At 46.8% G+C, this 21076-nt stretch overlaps 1 protein-coding gene across 13 annotated transcripts in view; it reads left to right on the top strand.

The window, feature by feature from the left end:
- IP6K1 (inositol hexakisphosphate kinase 1) overlaps nucleotides 1–20720 on the top strand; it is an 81282-nt gene extending 60562 nt beyond the window's left edge. For 12 of the 13 annotated variants that reach the window (XM_077990637.1, XM_015130795.3, XM_077990634.1 and 9 more), the window contains 4 exons: nucleotides 5248–5458; nucleotides 10993–11174; nucleotides 16716–16891; nucleotides 17340–20720. In XM_077990637.1, the coding sequence (XP_077846763.1) occupies nucleotides 5248–5458; nucleotides 10993–11174; nucleotides 16716–16891; nucleotides 17340–17873 (1103 nt within the window). In that variant the 3' untranslated portion in view covers nucleotides 17874–20720. 13 annotated transcript variants of the gene reach the window in all.
- Nucleotides 20721–21076: the final 356 nt, after the last annotated feature.

The raw sequence follows: 21076 nt of genomic DNA, 5'->3' as shown, positions 1-21076 counted from the left end.
CATGTTAGCCAGGATGGTCTCGATCTGACCTCGTGATCCGCCCATCTCGGCCTCCCAAAGTGCTGGGATTACAGGCGTGAGCCACCTCACCCGGCCTATGCTTTTATTTTCTTTGACTAAATTGGGCTTCATTTGACTTAGAAAGAAGGGATTAATTGTAGTTTAATTGAATTGTACTTTTGAGCTAGCATATTAATTCTTTCCTAGTGAAAATGTAGCCTAAGCAAAGAAAATAAAGTAGATCCTAAGAATTTACTGTGGCTTTCATTTTTTTATTTTTATTTTGAGGCAGGGTCTTGCTGTGTCGCCCAGGCTGGAGTACAGTGGTGCAGTCATGGCTCACTGCAGCCTCAAACTCCTGGCCTCAAGCATCCTCCCATGTTATGGCCTTTAAAGATACCTGTTACTCAGTTTGAGAGGAGGAAGGTGTGAGGAAATACTGAACCAGTGCTAGAGACTGCCACCCCTTCCCTGGGAGGCACCTTGAAGTTCTAACTTGTCATATCCCAATTCTGATGGTGTAATTTAGAGAACATTTATCTGGAAGCCGGGCTCATTTACCTTTTAAGGGATTTTTTCCTTAGCATCAGAAGGACTCCATGAACTGACAGGGCCTAGTTTTATTTCTGGCTTTGGCATATTTGTGGCAGAATGTTTGGCCTTTGGTGTTTTGAGTGTGGATGGATAGGTGGCTGAATCTATATTTATAAAGTGTTTGGGACCGTTAAAGTTTCCTAGCCACTTGGAGAAAGCAGTGTGTTTATTTCTGGCTTTGTTCTTATTTAGCAACTTTAGAATATTTATTTTTCTAAATTTAGTATTCTTCTGATTGTGTTTTGAAAGCAATAAAAATCACACAGTTTCAAAACTGCACAAAGGACTTGAATAGAGATTTTTCCACAGAAGACATACAGATGGCCAGTAGCACATCAACATGATTAGTCATTAAGAAATGCAAATCAAAACCAAAATCAGATACCACTTCATATTAGGTATCTTATTTTACCTAGTATGGCTATAATAGTTTAAAGAAAAAAGGGAAATAACTGTTGGCAAGGATTTGGAGAAATGGGAACATTGCTGATGAAAATGTAAAGTGTTGTAGCCACTGTGGAAAACAGTTTGGCAGTTCCTCCCAAAGGTGAACACAGAAACCATATGATCTAGCAATTCCACTTCTACATATATATCCAAAAGAATTGGGCCGGGCGCAGTGGCTCAAGCCTGTAATCCCAGCACTTTGGGAGGCCGAGACGGGCGGATCACGAGGTCAGGAGATCGAGACCATCCTGGCTAACACGGTGAAACCCCGTCTCTACTAAAAAAGTACAAAAAAACTAGCCGGGCGCGGTGGCGGGCGCCTGTAGTCCCAGCTACTCGGGAGGCTGAGGCAGGAGAATGGCGTGAACCCGGGAGGCGGAGCTTGCAGTGAGCTGAGATCCGGCCACTGCACTCCAGCCTGGGCGGCAGAGCGAGACTCCGTCTCAAAAAAAAAAAAAAAAAAAAAAAGAATTGAAAACAGGGACTGTGGCCAGGCATAGTGTCTCACGCCTGTAATCCTAGTACTTTGGGAGGGGGGCAGATCACCTGAGGTCAGGAGTTCAAGTCCAGCCTGGCCAACATGGCAAAACCCTATCTCTACTAAAAAATAGAAAAATTAGCCGGGCGTGGTGGCAGGCGCCTGTAATCCCAGCTCCTCAGGAGGCTGAGGCAGGAGAATCACCTTGGGAGGCAGAGATTGCAGTGAGCTAAGGTCGCACCACTGCATTCCAGCCTGGGTGACAGAGCAAGATTCTGTCTCAAAAAAAGAAAAGAAAAAAAACAGGGATTCAAATGGATTGTTGTAAGCCAGTGTTCACAGCAGCATCATTCATAATAGCTAAAAGGTGAAAACAACCCAAGTGTCCATCAATATAGATAACACATAATAGATGTGATATATACTTACAATGGAATACTATTCAGCCATAAAAAAGAATGGAAGTTCTGATACATGCTGTGACACAGATGAACCTTGCCAACACTATGCTAAGTGAACTAGGCCAGACACAAAAGAAGAAAACTTGTATGATTTCACTTATATGAAATATGCATAGTAGGCAAATCTGTAGAGATAGAAAGTAGATTTGGTTACTAGGGCTAGGAGGAAGGGAAAATGGGGAGTTACTGCTTAATGGGTACAGCATTTTTGTTTGAGGTCATGAAAAACTTTTTAGAAATAGATAATGGTGGTGGTTATTCAATATTGTCAATGTACTTAATGCCCACTGAATTGTACATTTAAAAATGATTAAGTGGCTGGGCATGGTGGCTCACACCAGTAATCCTAGCACTTTGGGAAGCTAAGGCAAGAGGATTGTTTGAGGCCAGGAGTTTGAGACCAGACTGGGACTGGTCAGCATAGCAAGTCTTGTCTCTACCAAAGAAAAAAAAGAATTAAATGGCAAATGAGCTCCTGTGCTCAAGCAGTCCTCCTGCCTTGACCTCCCAAAGTGCTGGAATTATAGCGCGAGCCACTGTGCCTGGCCCAAACACCACAATTTTATTTTATTTTTATTTTATTTCTTTTGAGATGGAGTGTTGCTCTGTTGCCCAGGCTGGAGTGCAGTGGCGTGATCTTGGCTCACTGCAACCTCTGCCTCCCGGCTTCAAGCTATTCTCCTGCCTCAGCCTCCTGAGTAGCTGGGATTACAGGCGCACACCGCCATGCCTGGATAATTGTTGTATTTTTAGTAGAGACAGGGTTTTGACATGTCGGCCAGGCTGGTGTCGAACTCCTGACCTCAGGTGATCCACTCGCCTCGGCCTCTCAAAGTGCTGGGATTACAGGCGTGAGCCATCACGCCCTGCCCACAATTTTAAAAGTAAATAAAAAGTATAACTCAAAACAATAATAAAACCTCTACCCAAATGTAACCTGTCTCTATTTCAATCAGTCTTACAAATGCCAAGGAAATTAGGGTTTATGTCAGATGAATTAAAAGACCATTGCTTTTCATTTTCCTAACTTCATTCAAACTAGGTATGAGTGACAAGGTCAAAAAAGGTCAGGACCAAAAAAAATTTTTTTTACTGATAGATTGCATGACTTATTTAATTACCAAATCTTACTTACTCTTGGTAAAGGCATCTTCTGCTCTATCCAACTGCCATTTCTCCCCCGACCAGGTATGATGATCTGTGTCAGCCAGGGGTATGTTAGGGTGCTCAGTGTTATTTGCTTGTCTAACAAACACATTAAGAGGTTTTTAGTACAGCATTATGTGGCCCTGCAAGACGAAAAGGAAAGAGCAAATTATAAAAGGAGAGAGTGATACATATGTAAAATAAAAAGCTTATATTCATCAAGATATACCTTTAAAGAAAATGGATAGAGATATTTGTTTTTCTGTACTGACAAAGATTTCATTTCTATAATATAAGAATATATATATGAAGGCCAGGTGTAGTGGCTCACGCCTGTAATCCCAACACTTTGGGAGGCTGAGGCGGGTGGATCATGAGGTCAGGAGATCAAGACCATCCTGGCTAACACGGTGAAACCCCATCTCTACTAAAAATACAAAAAATTAGCCGGGCGTGGTGGCGGGCGCCTGTAGTCCCAGCTACTCGGGAGGCTGAGGCAGGAGAATGGCGTGACCCTGGGAGGTGGAGCTTGCAGTGAGCCACGATTGCACCACTGCATTCCAGCCTGGGTGACAGAGCGAGACTCCATCTCAAAAAAAAAAAAAAAAAAAAAAAAAAAAATATATATATATATATATATATATATATATATAAACTTGTACAAGTGAATAAGAGACAACTAAATAGAAAAATGGGCAAGAATAAAGAAAATCAGTAAAAACTAAAGACTGATTCTTTGACGAAAGCAGTAGTATTGATAAAGCTCTTGCCAGACTGATGAGGAAAAAGAGAAGGCACAAATTTCTAGTGTCAGGAATGATAGAGGTATCATTACTGTAGATTCTACAGATATTTAAAAGGTAGAAGAATATTATGGGCCAGCATGGTGGCTCATGCCTATAATCTCAACACTTTGAAGGGCTGAGGCAGGAGGATTGCATGAGGCCAGTAGTTCAAGAGCAACCTGGGCAACAAAGCGAGACCCCATCTCTATAAAAAAATTGAAAAATTAGCCAGGTGTGGTGGCATGTGCCTATAGTCCCAGCTACGTGGGAGGCTGAGGCAGGAAGATCACTTGAGTTCAGGAGTTTGAGGTTGTAGTGAGCTATGATGGCACCACTGCACTTCAATGGGACCCTGTCTCTTAAAAAAAGAAGAAGAATATTATAAAGAACTTTAAGCCAATAATTGTTCTACAATGTAAAAGAAGTTGACAAAACATAGGGAGATACTGTCTCTACAAAAAATAAACCATAAATGCTTCTCACTGATTTTCAGATTATAGAGCCAACTGTGTACATCTGGGAGTGTAAAAGTAGAAATGTAGCTGACAGACAAAAGGTGGGATGTGGAAGTGAGACCAAGTTACTTTTTTTTCCCTTCAAAACCTCTTCCTCAAGTTTCTGGATATATGTATTTTTTAATTGTATTAAGAACACTTGAGAAGAGTCTTACTTGTGTTTTAACTCACTATGGTCCAGAAGACACTACAAACAACCTGTTTGATTACAGTGGGCACAAAAAAGTATTACAGATACAGCATGGCAAACAGAAAGATGTTTTATCTTCGAGATGCCAGGGCTGGAAGTTCTGTGTAGTGAGGCTAGGATAGCCTGATGCTCAGTGTGGGCAGAACACAGATTTTTTTGGACCCTCTAGGAGGGAGAAGTGTTGACGTCCCTTTGGCTGACACTGTCAGGCAGAAGGAAACTAGATCTAAAGGAGGACACACACAGTAAATGGCAGCATAAAGCACTTAAGTTAACTAGAGGGTTAAGTCATGCCAGGTGTGGGTGTCACCTAGAGAACACAGTTCTTTTGAATGGTACAAAAAGTCAGTAATCGAAAGGGAGAAGGCCAGATAAGAGAGGGGGAAATAAACATAGACTTATCCGGGAACAAAAGTAAGCATCAGATTTAGCTTGGGCATGGACAGTCATCTATTTTCTGGAAGTCGCTGTCTGCTGGCCATTGTTCTGACATTGATCTGTAGTTGGTTGAGGGCAGCTGATGTCTTCTTGCTGTGTGGGCAAGTGAGCTCCGCCAGTCTGTGCTGCATAGACTCAGCCTGTGTTGACATTTGTTTACCAGTTCCCCCTTTTTTTTTTTTTTTTTTAACAGGCGTGGTATCTGTCTGTTTTGAGGGGGACAGTGATGGTTACATCAACTTAGTGGCCTATCCTTATGTGGAAAGCGAGACTGTGGAACAGGATGACACACCAGAACGGGAGCAACCTCGGCGCAAACACTCCCGCCGGAGCCTGCACCGGTCAGGCAGTGGCAGTGACCACAAGGAGGAAAAAGCCAGCCTGTCCCTTGAGACCTCTGAGAGGTAAGAGGTACATGTCTCATCCTGCTGATACAAGCACTCAAGACATCTCCAGAGTCCTGACACATCATGGGGAAGCAGGGCTCACGGTCCAGGTTGGATAAGATGACTGGTGTTCTTGGGATACCCACACAAGTGTGGCCTCTTCTCTGTGTCATATCACCCCAGTGATGCCTCTTTCTGGGTCTAGCTATAGCTGGTTGAGAGAGGAAGTGAAGCTCTCTCAGCCCTTTGGAATCAGGGACACCTGTGCTGGTGACAAAAGGTTCTCTGGCTTTTTTTTGTGCCTTGCCAGCCACAGGACAGAAGGTTGAAATACATTAGTTCGTAGTGAGGCTCCAAATGCTTTCTGACCTGCAGGATGTCCAAGCCCAAGGGCTATGAGTCCAACTAAACAGGAGTTCCCTAATGGTTTTGTGTCAGACCTCTGAGAATCATATCAGTCATTAACCCTTTCCCTGCAACTAAAATTTAGTTTCCATTGTGTTGGAAATTGATTTTTCTTATAAGTTCAAATTATGTTTTTTTTGTTTGTTTTGAGATGGAGTCGTGCTCTGTTAGGCTGGAATGCAGTGGAATACAGTGGCATCATCTTGCCTCACTCCTGGGTTCAAGTAATTCTCCTGCCTCAGCCTCCCGAGTAGCTGGGATTATAGGTGTGCACCACCACGCCCAGCTAATTTTTGTATTTTTAGTGGAGACGTTGTTTCACCATGTTGGCTGGGCTGGTCTCGAACTCCTGACCTCAGGTGATTCACCTGCCTTGGCTTCCCAAAGTGCTGGGATTATAGGCGTGAACCACTGTACCCAGCCTCAAATTATGTGTCTTGATAATTTCATGCAAGAATTAATATGAACTCCCACTAGGATGGGTATAATCAAAAGGACAGACAATAAAAGTGTTGACAGGATGTGGAGAAATTGGAACCCTCCTACACTGCTGGTAGGAAGGTAAGGTGGTACAGCCACTTGGGAAACAATTTAGCAGTTCTTCAGAAAGTTAAACCAGGCTGAGTGCTATGGCTCACACTTGTAATCCTAATGCTTCAGGAGTCTGAGACGGTAGGATCCTTTGAGGCCAGGAGTTCCAGACCAGCCTGGGCAACATAGTGAGACCCCATCTCTTTAGAAAAAAAAAAAAAAGGCTGGGCGCAGTGGCTCACGCCTTTAATCCCAGCACTTTCGGAGGCCAAGGCAGGCAGATCACAAGGTCAGGAGATCGAGACCATCCTGGCCAACACGGTGAAACCCCATCTCTACTAAAAATACAAAAAAATTAGCCAGGCATGGTGGCAGGCACCTGTAGTCCCAGCTACTCGGGAAGCTAAGGCAGGAGAATGACTTGAACCTGGGAGGCGGAGCTTGCAGTGAACCGAGATCACGCCACTGCACTCCAGCCTGGGTGACAGAGCAAGTCTCCGTCTCAGAAAAAAAAAAAAAACAAACCCAAAAGTTAAACCAGTAATTCTTCTTTTAGGTATATACCCAAAAGAGTTGAATACATATATTCCCACAAAATTTGTACAAAAATGTTCTTAACATTATTTATATTAGGGTTGTTTCCAGTTTCTGGCTAACCCAAGTGTCCATCAACTGGTGAATGGATAAACAATACATGGTACATCCATGTAATGGAATGTTACTCAGCCCTAAAAAGGAATGGAGTGCTGGTACATGCTACAACATGGATGAATCATGAAAACATTATGTTAAATGAAAGAAACCAGACACACAAGACCACATATGTACAATGCCATTTATGTAAATTGTTCACATCAGGCAAATCTATAGAGAGAAAAGGTAGGTTAGTGGTTGCTTTCTGTTAGTGGTTAGGAGCTGGAAGTAGTGGGAAATAGGGAGTGACTGCTAATGATGATGGTTTTGATTTTAGGGTCATGAAATATTCTGAAAATTAGGTGGTGGTGATGTTTTACAATCTTGTGAATCCACTAAAAAACCACAGAATTGTAAAAATAAAAAAAAAATAACAGAATTATGAACCAGGCATGGTGTCTCACATCTGTAATTCCAGCACTTTGGGAGGCCGAGGCGGGTGGATCACCTGAGGTCAGGAGTTCGAGACCAGCCTGACCAACATGGTGAAACCCCATCTCTAGTAAATACAAAAAAATTAGCCAGGTGTGGTGGCGTGTGCCTGTAATCCCAGCTACTTGGGAGACTGAGGCAGGAGAATCACTTGAACCACTTGAACCCAGGAGGGTTGAACCCAGGTTGCAGTGAGCTGAGATTACACCATTGCACTCCAGCCTGGGCAACAAGAGCAAAAACTCTGTCTCAAGAAAAAAAGGTTTTAGTAAGATGCTTTGTGACTTGACTTAGAAGCTGAAATTGGGAATTTCCTTAGATGTGACAGTACATAGTTCATCTGTGATATCAGATCAGTTCACCAATACATGCTACATACCTGTGCCCCTGAAGCTTTGTAAAGGCCCAGGACACTCCAGTTCTTCTCACTCAGTTTGTTGAACAAGGATACGCCCATGTCAAGGAGTACAGAACCCCATGAGACACTGGCTGAGTGGGTTATGTGTCATTTTCCGTGTCCTCAGTCAGCAGATCCTCTTTGGCCAGGTCTGCATCTTTCATGCAAGTAGAGAGCTTCATATCCACTTCTTAGTAAGCAGGGTCTTCAAATGTCAAACATTCTTTGTTCAGATGGCTTCCAGCCCACAGAAGCCCTTCTTCTGGTGCTTCCCCTTCACTCCCCAAGAGGCTGCTTCTTGACTAATGTCTTTGGGACCTAACTTGGTCGTTCAAGTGACAAAGAATTTTCCCCCAAGTCTGTAGCTGACAATTGATAGTTCTCTCTGAGCAGCGCTCAGAGTGACTTTTCCCCCTACTCTAAAAGAGACAAGGTCTTGCTCTGTCACCCAGCCTAGAGTGCAGTGGCATCATCAGTGACTCACTGCAGCCTTGAATACTGGGCTCAAGCCATCCTATCCTTTCACCTCAGCCTCCCAAGTAGCTGGGACTACAGGTGCACACCACTGCACTCAGCTAATTTTTAAATTTTTTGTAGAGATAGGGTCTCACTTTGTTGCCCGGCATGGTCTCAAACTCCTGGCTTCAAGCAATCCTCCCACCTTGGCCTCCCAAAGCGTGAGGATTATAGGTGTGAGCCACTGCGCCCAGCCTAGAGTGGGCTTTTTTAATTGTCCTCCAGAGGTACAGAGGTTGCTTCATGAGTCATTTGGTGAAAAGCTATAGAATAACATCACCTAGAATAACATCACTGTCTGCCTATGTCCAGGTTCAAGGTCCTGCTCTGAAGGTGACAGCTCTACCTGTACTGACCAAACCACTGTCTGGCCTGTTAGCAGAGAGACTGTCATTCCAGGGGTGGGGCTTTTTTCTTCACAGAACCAGGGCTGCAACACCGAGGGTGATACCAAGTATCGTGGGGGCTTCATCCAGACGCAGAGAACTTCCTTGGGTTTACATGGCAAATAAGTCCACCTTTCTGTTTCCTAAAGGGTTTCACAGAAAAGACATGTTTGAATGGCCTCAACAGTGCTGTCACCAGAAGAAAGTAAGGGTTTTATCATTCTGAGAGGCATTGGTGGGCTCCTCTACTTTCTTTTTTTTTTTTTTTTTTTTTGAGACAGAGTCTCGCTCTGTCGCCCGGGCTGGAGTGCAGTGGCCGGATCTCAGCTCACTCACTGCAAGCTCCGCCTCCCGGGTTCACGCCATTCTCCTGCCTCAGCCTCCCGAGTAGCTGGGACTACAGGCGGCTGCCACCTCGCCCGGCTAGTTTTTTGTAGTTTTTAGTAGAGACGGGGTTTCACCGTGTTAGCCAGGATGGTCTCGATCTCCTGACCTCGTGATCCGCCCGTCTCGGCCTCCCAAAGTGCTGGGATTACAGGCTTGAGCCACCGCGCCCAGCCTCCTCTACTTTCAGTTAGGTGGAAGTGGGGTCTCTGCCACTACCTCTTCACCAGTGTTGCACAGCTGACCCTTGCTGGGGAGGGTCATCATTTCCAGCACACACCAGCCCTGGTGTTAGCTTGAATCTGTGCAACTCATGCCACACAGTTAGAGGAGAGGCCTGCAGTTCTGGAGAGGAGAGTGGCATTTGAAGTTGATGGGCGTCACAGCGAGATGCTGTCTCAAAAAGAAAAAAAAGAAATTACTGTAATGTTCCACCTCTGCTGTGAGCTGCAGGCTTGCTCTGTAATTTGCAGGGCACATGGCTTCACCAGTAGTGTGGTTTTCTTGGCCTTTCAGTATGATAAACAGTGTTGTTGGTTACTTCAAGCAAAGATTTTTATGTTGGGGCATAATGAAATTGTTGGCAAAGTTCCAGTATTTTCAGTTGAAGTTGCTTTCTCACAAAAACTCCTTTGTGGTTTGATTTATTTTATTATTTATTTATTTTTGAGACATGGTCTGTCTCTGTTGCCCAGGCTGGAGTGTAGTAGCATGATCACGGCTCAGTGCATCCTCAGCCCCTTGGGCTCAGGTGATCCTCCCACCTTAGCCTCCCAAGTGGCTAGCTGGCTGGAACTACAGACACAAGCCACCATGCCCAGCTAATTTTTAAATTTTTTGTAGAGATGGAGTTTTGACATGTTGCCCAGGCTGGTCTTGAACACCTAGGCTCAAGTGATCCTCCCACCTTGGCCTCCCAAAGTGTTGGGATTACAGTTGTGACCCATGGTGCCTGGCCTTGACTTATTTTAGAAATAAAATCTCCTTCCTCGGCTGGGTGCAGTTTGGTAGCATTACGTACATTCACATTGTTGTGCAACTAACTCCCCATTCCTCCTTCCCCCAGCCTGTGGCAACCACTTTTCTAGTTTCTGTCTTAATGGATTTGCAGTTACTTCACATGAGTAGAATCACGCAATATTTATCCTTTTGTGTCTGGCTTATTTCACTTAGCAAAATGTTTTCAAGTTCATATATGTTGTAGCATGTATAGGAATTTAATTCCTTTTTATTGCTGAATAATATTCCATTGTATGTATATCCCACATTCTGCTTATCCATCTGTTGATGGATGCTTGGTTGTTTCTACCTTTTGTTTATTGTGAGTAGTGCTGCTGTGAATGTTGATGTAAAGTGTCTGTTTGGATCCTTGTCATTTCTTTTGGGTATATACCTAGGAATGGAATTGCTGAGTTATAATCTGTGTTTAACTTTTTGAGAAACCACCAAACTTTTTGGTGGCTGCATCATTTTACATTCCTACCAGCAGTGTATGAGAGTTCTAGTTTCTTCACATACTGGACACTTGTTCCACTTTCTTCTTTGATAGTAGCCATCCTAATGGATGCGAAGTGGTATTTTCATCACATAATTTGACAAAAACGTTATTTTACAGATAGTTTTAAGAGACATAGGAAGAACACTACTTGTAACATTTACTCATTTTTATTGGCTCATGGGACCTTCATGCAACCCATTAGCAGGGTCTGTGGGTCTGTTGTTATAGACAGACCTGTGCCCTGTGCAGTGAGACCCCAGAGGATGACTTGCCTGAGTTTCTTAGTGATGTGTATGTTCTTCCTTCTTAGCTCACAGGAGGCAAAGAGTCCGAAGGTGGAGCTGCACAGCCACTCAGAGGTCCCTTTCCAGATGCTAGATGGCAACAGTGGCTTGAGTTCTGAGAAGATCAGCCATAACCCCTGGAGCCTGCGCTGTCACAAGCAGCAGCTGAGCCGCATGCGCTCTGAGTCCAAGGACCGAAAGCTCTACAGTATCCTCGTTGCCCCTCCTTCAGGAGTGTCTGCTGGGTCCATGGGTCATGTGTTGGGGCACCATTCTGCCTATGGCTGAGGTCTTTGTCTAGGGTCCCTCTTTGGTTTCATCTCCCTTTTTCATAGACTCCTCTTCCTTCGTTTACTTCCATCAACATGTTTTTTCCTGCCTTTTGGATTTGGTAAGATTGAAGCTTAAAACTTGGCAGTCTAGAACAGTGTTGTCTGATAGAACTGTCTGTAATTCTGTGTCTGTGCTTTTCAATATGGTGGCCACTGGCCATACTGAGTGGCTAAAATGTGGCTACTATGACTAAGGCAGTTAATTTAAATTTTATTAATTAAAATTTAAATCATTTGGTTAGTGTGGCTAGTGGTACTATATTGATCATGTCCACAATCAGAGATCTGTGTATGTGCCCGTGTGCGCTTGTTTGCACATGTGTAGTTTTCCCCTCCCAAGGGATTAATAGTTTCAGGGTGATATATATGACTTTGGTGAGATTTTTATCTGATGATAAACACCATAAAATAGATTTAAAATGTTAAAGATAGCTGGGCATGGTGGCTCACACCTGTAATTCCAGCACTTTGGGAGGCTGAGGCAGGAAGATCACTTGAGACCAGGTGTTTGAGATCAGCCTGGGCAACATAATGAGACCTCATCTCTACAAAAACTAAAAATATTAGCTGGATGTGGTGGTGTGTGCTTGTCATAGTCCCAGCTCTGAGGTGGGAAGATTGCTTGAGCCCAGGAAGTCGAGACTGCAGTGAGCCATGATGGCATCCACTACATTCTAACTTCTAGCCTTGGCGACACAGCAAGACCCTCTCTCATCTCCAGAAAAGATAAAAAAGTATTATGGCATGGGAATTCCTTTTTTTTGAGACAGAGTCTCATTCTGTTGCCCAGGTCAAAGTGCAGTGGTGCAATCTCGGCTCACTGCAACATCCGCCTCCCGGGTTCAAGAGATTCTCGTGCCTTAGCCACCCCAGTAGCTGGGATTACAGGCGCACGCCACCTCGCCCAGCCAATTTTTGTATTTTGAGTAGAGACAGGGTTTCACCATGTTGGCCATGCTAGTATCGAACTCCTGACCTCAAGTGATCCGCCTGCTTTGGCCTCCCAAAGTGCTGGGATTACAGGTGTGAGCCACCACATCCGGCCTAGAATGGGAATTCTTACAATTGTTAGTGTTTTGAAGTAGTAGACAAATAACAACTGATTATTCTAAGAAACTGAGGGAAAGTGTGCTGAACCTTTTGTACATAGTTAATTTTCACAGCAATCTTTTGAGGAAGGAACTGTCATCATTCCCGTGTTATAGATGAAGAAATAGAAGCACAGGGGGATTAAGTGTTGTGCCTAGAGGTAGTGAGTGGTCAAGGCAGGATTCCAGAGCCTGTGCTTCCAGGGTGTTGAGATATTTCTACACCCTCCTTCATATTTTACCATCATGTGTTTATAGGTAATAGCAGGCAACAGAATTGATTCAGGCCAAATTTAAAAGTTACTTTCAAAAGAATGAAATGTTCATCATCACAGTGATGGTGAGTGTCTATCCTCTAAGATGTGATTACTCTGTGGATGGATTTGAGGCCTGGGCTATGAGACCCAGTGACTTTTGGCAGACATATGATAAGTCTGTACCTTTACACAAAAGTAGAAAGATAAGATTGTTGCAAATGGGATATATTGGAATAAAGACATGTATGTAAATGAATTAGGACCATAGATCGCTTTGAGCAGAAGGTTATAGAACTATTAAGGGATAAATTTATATATATTTGTATTTTATGTGTATTTATATGGCCAGGCGTGGTGGCTCACGCCTGTAATCCCAGCACTTTGGGAGGCCAAGGCAGGTGCATCACCTGAGGTTAGGAGTTCAAGATCAGCCTGGCCAACACGGCAAAACCCCATCTCTGTTAAACATACACAAATTATCCGGGTGTAGTGGTGTGCGCCTGTAATCCCAGCTACTCGGGAGGCTGAGGCAGGAGAATTGCTTGAACCTGGGAGATGGAGGCTGCAGTGAGCTGAGATCACACCATTGCACTCCAGCCTGGGCAACAAGAGCAAAATTCCGTCTCAAAAAAAATATATGTGTGTGTGTGTGTGTGTGTGTGTGTGTGTATGTGTGTGTGTGTGTATATGTGTGTGTGTGTGTGTGTGTGTATATGTGTGTGTGTGTATATGTGTGTGTGTGTATATGTGTGTGTGTATATGTGTGTGTGTGTGTGTGTATATGTGTGTGTGTGTATATGTGTGTGTGTGTATATGTGTGTGTGTGTGTGTGTATGTGTGTGTGTGTGTGTGTATATATATATATTTGAAACCAATGAACGAGATCTCTGTCTCTCTGTCTCTCATTCACTTGTTCAAATTTAGTGAGAAATGGCAAGACAGAAATATAAATCCGGGCTGGGTGTGTAGTGGCTCATGCCAGTAATCCCAGCACTTTACTTTGGGAGGCTGAAGTGGGTGGATCACTTAGGTCAGGAGTTTGAGACCAGCCTGGTGAAACCCCGTCTCTACTAAAAATACAAAAAATTGACGGCATGGTAGCCAACGCCTGTAATCCCAGCACTTTGGGAGGCCGAGGCCGGCAGATCACCTGAGGTTGGGAGTTTGAGACTAGCCTGATCAACATGGAGAAAAACCCCATCTCTACACAAAATTAGCCAGGCGTAGTGGTGCATGCCAGCTACTCGGGAGGCTGAGGCAGGAGAATCATCTGAACCCAAGAGGCAGAGGTTGCATTGAGCCAAGATTGTGCCATTGCACTCCAGCCTAGGCAACAAGAGTGAAACTCCGTCTCAAAAAAAAAAAAAAAAGTTAAAAAAATGAGTCAGTCATGGTGGCATGCGCCTATAGTTCCAGCTACTTGGGAGGCTAAGGCAGGAGGATCACTTGAACCTGGGAGGCGGAAGTTGCAGTGAGCTGAAATTGTGCTACTGCACTCCAGCCTGGGCAACAGAGCAAGATGGCATCCTAAAGAAAGAAAAAGAAAAAAAATAAATCCAGTTTTTTCTAAAGATTCCTATTTGGAAATGTTAGAATCTGGTTTCCTTGTTTTTGTTGTAGTGCTACCAAGATGTCTTCCTTATTTCTTAGGCCTGGGCAAGGTGCTGGCTTGAGTAGGGCCTTGGTTCACTGATGGTGAGGGATGTATCCAAATCTTTAGTTTGCATATTGCCTGCAAGATAGATCTAAAGATAACATAGGCTGGGTGTGGTGGCCCACATCTGTTATCTCAGTTCTTTTGGAGGTCAGGGTGGGAGGATCACTTGAGGCTAGGAGTTCGAGACCAGCCTAGACAACATAGTGAGACCCTGTCTCTAAAAAAAAAACATTAAAAATTAGGTAGGCGGCTGGGCATGGTGGCTCATGCCTATAATCCCAGCACTTTGGGAGGCCAAGGTAGGCAGATCACCTGGAGTCAAGAGTTCCAGACCAGTCTGGCCAATGTGGTAAAACCCTGTCTCTACTCAAAATACAAAAAATTAGCTCAGGGTGGTGGCGGGTACCTGTAGTCTCAGCTACTTGGAGGCTGAGGCAGGAGAATGGCTTGAACCCAGGAGGCAGAGGTTGTAGTGAGCTGAGATTGTACCGCTGCACTCCAGCCTGGGTGACAGAGCAAGACTCTGTCTCAAAAAAAAATAAAAAAATAAAAAATAAATAAGGCATGCCTGTAGTCCTAGCTGTTCCAAAGGCTGAGGGTGGGAGGATCTCTTGAGCCCAGTGGTCAGTGCTACCGTGAGCTCTGGATCCAGCCACTGCACTCCAGCCTGGGCAACAGAGTGAGAGCGCATCTCCTAAAAAAAAAAAAAAAAAAAAAGGCCAGGCACAGGGACTCACGCCTGTAATCCCAGCACTTTGGGATGCCAAGGCAGGCAGATCACTTGAGGTCAAGACCAACCTGACCAACATGGAGAAACCCCGTCTCTACTAAAAATACAAAATTGGCCGGGCGTGGTGGCGCATGCCTGTAATCCCAGCTACCGGGAGGCTGAGGCAGGAGAATCACTTGAACCCAAGAGGCGGAGGTTGTGGTGAGCCAAGATAGCGCCATTGCACTTCAGCCTGGGCAACAAGAGCGAAACTCCGTCTCAAAAAAAATAAAAAATAGCAAAAATAAACATAAAAGTACTGTAGAGCTTAGGTTAAAAAACCAGAAAACAACCAAAAAACAACAACAACAAAAAGGATGTGGTATATACATACAATGGAAAATTAGCCAGAAAAAGGAATGAAATTTTGATACATACTTATAACATAAATGAATCTTGAATACATTTTGCTAAGTGAAATAAGCCAGATATAAAATGACAAATACTGTATGATTCCACTTATGAGATACCTAGGAAAGATAAATTTATAGAGACAGAAAGTAGACTAGAGGTTCCCAGGGGCTGGGAGGAGGGAAAATGAGGAGTCACTGTTTAGTTCTATTTAATGGATACAGGCAGGAGAATAGCTTGAATCCCCTGAGGCAGAGGTTGCAGTGAACCGAGATGGCGCCACTGCACTCCAGCCTGGGCAACAGGACGAGACTCCATCTAAAAAAAAAAAAAAATTAGGCATGCCTGTAGTCCTAGTTGTTCCAGAGGCTGAGGGTGGGAGGATCTCTTTTCATTTGGGGAAGATGAAAAAGTTCTGCCGGGCGCAGTGGCTCAAGCCTATAATCCCAGCACTTTGGGAGGCCGAGACGGGCGGATCACAAGGTCAGGAGATCGAGACCATCCTGGCTAACACGGTGAAACCCCGTCTCTACTAAAAAAATACAAAAAAGCTACTAGGGAGGCTGAGGCAGGAGAATGGCGCGAACCCGGGAGGTGGAGCTTGCAGTGAGCTGAGATCTGGCCACTGCACTCCAGCTTGGGTGACAGAGCGAGACTCCGTCTCAAAAAAAAAAAAAAAAAAACAGAGAAAAAGTTCTAGCTAGGTGTGGTGGCTTACGCCTGTAATCCCAGCACTTTGGGAGACTGAGGCAGGTGAATCACAAGTTCAGGAGTTTGAGACCAGCCTGGCCAACATGGTGAAACACCGTCTCTACTAAAAATACAAAAATAAGCGGGTGTAGTGGCGGGCACTTGTAATCTCAGCTACTCAAGCGGCTGAGGCAGGAGAATAGCTTGAACCTGGGATGCAGAGGTTGCAGTGAGCCGAGATCACTCCACTGCATTCTAGCCTGGGCAACAGAGTGAGACTCCATCTCAAAAAAAAAAAAAAAAAAAGAAAAAAGAAAAAGCTCTAGAGATAGATGGTTGTGATGGTTGTACAACAGAGTAAATATACTTCATGCCACTGAATTGTACACTTAAAAATGGCTGAAGTAAATTTTATGTATATTTTACCACAGTTTGTTTTGGTTAAGAAGTAATAAGCCAGTGGTGTGAAACCCACATTTGAGAGTTTCTGAGACAAGTACATACTGCATTAGGTAAAAGCGCCCTTTTATAGAAAAACTGGGTTGTGCTTTCCTGGCTGGGGCTGATGGTGAGTGTGGTTGTCATTCTTCTTGACCGTGGCCCAGAGTTCCTCCTGCTTGAGAACGTGGTGCACCACTTCAAGTACCCCTGTGTGTTGGACCTGAAGATGGGCACGCGGCAGCATGGCGATGACGCATCAGCTGAGAAGGCAGCCCGGCAGATGCGGAAATGTGAGCAGAGCACATCAGCCACGCTGGGCGTCAGGGTCTGCGGCATGCAGGTGAGTTACCTCTGCTCAGAGCCTAGGTGCTGCCACTTGCATGATTTGGGTTGTGCTCATACCTGCGTGCGATCTATGCCAAGTGTGTCCTCCTGAGCCCTTCTGTCCTTACCTGTTGACCTTGCTATGGGCCTCAGGTGCAGGACCACTGTGAGAGCCTGCTGCCTTGACATTGGGACACGTAAGACTCTTGCCTGTCAACAAGATGTTCTGATGTTGGAGGAGGGGGCTCCAAAGCTGGTGGCAGGGAACCCATAGGCCTGGTATTGCTTTCTCTTGGTTCTGCAATGGGAAAACCCAGGGTGAATGTGGCCTGCCCAGTTCCACTTAGATAGGTGAGCAGAAAAACTCAGGTTGGTCAAAGTGCTTTCAGACAGTGCTTGCCCAGGGCACTGTGAGCTCTTCAGACTTCCCTGGCATTCACCCTGTCTGTCTCCTGGGGTTTCAGGTGTACCAGCTGGACACAGGGCATTACCTCTGCAGGAACAAGTACTATGGCCGTGGGCTCTCCATTGAAGGCTTCCGCAATGCCCTGTATCAATATCTGCACAATGGCCTGGACCTGCGACGTGACCTGTTTGAGCCTATCCTGAGCAAACTACGAGGCCTGAAAGCTGTGCTGGAGCGGCAGGCTTCCTACCGCTTCTACTCCAGTTCCCTGCTTGTCATCTATGATGGCAAGGAGTGCCGGGCTGAGTCCTGCCTGGACCGCCGGTCTGAGATGCGTCTCAAGCACCTGGACATGGTGCTCCCTGAGGTGGCGTCATCCTGTGGCCCCAGCACCAGCCCCAGCAACACCAGCCCCGAGGCGGGTCCCTCCTCTCAGCCCAAGGTGGATGTCCGCATGATTGACTTTGCACACAGCACGTTCAAGGGCTTCCGGGATGACCCCACCGTGCATGATGGGCCAGACAGAGGCTATGTGTTTGGCCTGGAGAACCTCATCAGCATCATGGAACAGATGCGGGACGAGAACCAGTAGGCCCTGTTCTGGGCCCCCAGAACCCCTTCCTCTCCACCCGCAGGCAGGGACCATTGTTCTGAACTTGCCGTGAGGACACACAGACTTGATTTTAAAGGGTTATATTTCTCTTTGGTGTAAACTAAAAGAAATGTTTTTAGCGGTAGCCTGGAATCCATATATATAAAGTGAAGGAGGGTAGACCACACGCCCTCTCAGCCAGGCTCCTCAGCTTTGTGGCTCTGATTGGTGTGTCCAGGCTGCCTTAGGAAGGAAGAGGTGCCCCTGGTGGGCTTGGCAGCAGGGACAGGGTGCCCTTGGACATTGGTTTCTCTTGTCTAGATCTTTGAGGTCTGTGGCTGCAGGGCTCTGCTGATTGTAGGGTAAAGCCCTGGGCTGGTGCAGGGCCCCTCCATGCCCACTCTTCCCTTGTTCCCCAGAAGTAGAGGGCTTTGGGTGCCCATTTCTTGGGGGCTTTCTGGTCTTATGCTGTGGGTGTCAGCTAGCTCTTTAATAGGTGCCCTCAGGGCACCACAGGGCTTACTGCACAAAGCTGGACCCATCCTTGGGTCTGATCTTAGTGTGGGGCTAGATTAATGAAGCTGGGCTGAGGCCAACTTATGGCAGAGGGCAGGCCCTGGGTTCCCCAGGTACCTGTTGGCATGTGACAGGTTGGCACCTGTCCTATTCCTGAAACAGCCAGCCTCTCTCACCAAGTTCCCTTGCCTAAGAAGACCACTCCCTCCTACCCCACTGAAGTGGGGGATAGTCGGTGTCCTAGCAGGCCTCAGGGCCTCTGGTGGCTCTGGCCTAGACAGTATTTGCAGTTCTTGTGCTATGGGTGGGAGTCGTCTTCTTTAAGTTTCGGCAGCTGTGCTGCTGCTGGATGGGCTGCTCCTCCCAGGGCTCAAGGGCTGTGGTCCGCTCAGGGTCTCATTTCCCCAGGCCAAGTTCAAGGCGGCAGCTCTTTGTGAGGCGCTCTTGGCCCTGGGCCTAGAGGGAGAACTTTAAGCTTTTTTGCTCACAGGGACATGGTGTGGGCTCTGGGTGCAGGTGCCCACATTCTGCTAATGAGAGCTTTGTCTGATCAGTCCTGGGTCCATCAGTTTGTCCATGTGTCCAGCTGCCAGCCCCTGTCCCTCGGGATCCTTCCTCTGGGGTGTAGCCTTGTTCATTAGTATATACTCATTCCTTCATGCTTTCCTCAGCAGAACACTCCCACTTCTGAGGTGAGCTTTTGCCTCATGCCCTTCCTCCACAGGTGTTGCCTTTTTATAAAGACCTGATAGCAGAATAAACTGGTGGTGTTTCCCTGTTGACCCAGCACCCTTTCTGTGGGCCTAGAATATGGCCCTCAACACTGACAGTGGGACAGTGAGGGCTTGAGGAGTGACCCTTCTTTTCTCATGGTTTTAGTCATTTTGGCTGCCAGCCCTTAATGGCACAGACCTGCTGCTTCTAAAACAGATGGCCAGGACATGACACCGATTTCAGCCATTGCCAGGGTTAGCACCCTCTCCTTTGAGCCTAGGGTCACTGTTCATTGTCACTTTAGGCAAGTGCCTGTTTGGCATTAAAGGTAAGCCTGCCAGCTGTGAGAGGCCTTGGTAACTGATGGACTCATTTCCTGGTCCTTAGAGATGCAGCTTCTTAAGGGCTCCTTGATGGATGCCATCTCTCCTAGCCCCCGGCTCTGGTGCCACTGGTGGGCAGGTTCCCATTCTTTGGGGCTGGGAGGGACAGCTTGGCTGTTTCTGGTCAGAAATTACGGTTTTCTCTCCTGTACCATTCTGTGGCTTCAGCCATGGGGGCAGTAGCCCTTCATTAGTGTAGACTTAGTCATTCCCTGGTAGGGTGGAGGGTAAGGCATAGGGTCTGGAGCTGTTTGGGACCTTTTGGGGTTTTGGGGATGTCCTGTGCCTCCCAGGTTCCTAGATTCTGGGAGGAGAGGCTGCCACATTCTGCTGCTCCTCACAGCGAGCAAAGGCTTCATCCACTTATATTCAGTATTTTCCTGGCACTACAAAGAGTGGGAAGGCCTGGGATTTGCTGCTGCTCCCCTAGAGCAGGGCCCCTCTTTTCAGCACTTTGGACACCTGGAGACCCAGCCCTGTTATTTAATGGTAGTGGGCAAGTGTGTGTGCATACTGTCTGCCACTGCTTTCTCCCTGCCCCATGCCAGAGCCCTCTCCCTGCCAGGCCCTGCCTTAGCCCCAACTTGGGACCAAAGTGCAACATGGGATCATGGGTTGGGGTGCTCCGGTGACCCCTCTCTATAGTGCTTCCCTGGGCCAAGCTGACACCAGCCCCTGAGGGTGGGGTGGGACGGGTGGTGCTTAAAAGAGGAAGGGGACCAGTGTAGCAAATTGCTAGGGACCCCCACCCTTCCCTCTCTGGGCCTGTGCAATGGGCGTGGGGATTCCCATCATGGGGCCTGGCGCCTGTGCTAGTTCCGTAGCTGCTGTTCACGCGCTCACTCCTGACCACATGCACGTTCCCTAGATGCAGATTGCTTTGAACTTTAAAGCTGTACAATTTGGTTATGTTTGTGCTGACTTAAAAAATATTTTAATGAGAAAAAAAATGGACAACCCTGGGAAGGACCTGGTTCTTTTGCTTCTCGGGGAACTGTAAGCCCCCGCGTTCTGGGAATCGCTCTCTGCTCCTCTTCTTGGAAGCTAAGCCTGTCCCCACCGCCCGAGGTCTGCGCCCGGACACTAACCCGTGGCTCCCGCCGCAGTAGTGTTTGCTTTGGACCTTGCGTGAGGGGTGCTCGGTCCGAGCCCGCTCCTTTCTGTACACCTAGCGCTGCCCGCCCCGCTTGTGTCTGAGGTCGTGTATGTCAAAAATAAAGCCGCTAGAAACGGAGGCGAGTCTGTCTTTGTGAAAATCCCGTGGTCCGGGAGCCTTCCCTGATCACTCTCCCTCGGGGCTGGGCCGCGACGCGGGCCGTGGGGGCGGGCCGCGGGGTGGGGCGGGGCTGGCGGCTGCTGGACGGCGCGAAGCAGGGAACTAGGCCTCACCCTTGGCGCCAGTTCCGCCTTTGGATCCGCCAATGGCCAGCTGACCCGCGGGTCCCGGCCCGGGTCTCCATGGCAGCCCGGCGTACTCGGGCGCTCATTGGCTACGTGTGTCGCAGCGCTGCGACCCAACGCTCCGTCGCCGGCGGCCGTGCCACGTACGCGGCAGCCGATTGGCCCGCGGTGCTCGCGTCACTGCCCGCG

Source organism: Macaca mulatta, chromosome 2, assembly GCF_049350105.2.
Source record: "Macaca mulatta isolate MMU2019108-1 chromosome 2, T2T-MMU8v2.0, whole genome shotgun sequence".
Classification (NCBI taxonomy): Eukaryota; Metazoa; Chordata; class Mammalia; order Primates; family Cercopithecidae; genus Macaca; species Macaca mulatta.
Note: the sequence above shows the minus strand (reverse complement) of the source record. Positions and strands in the feature narration are given on the sequence as shown.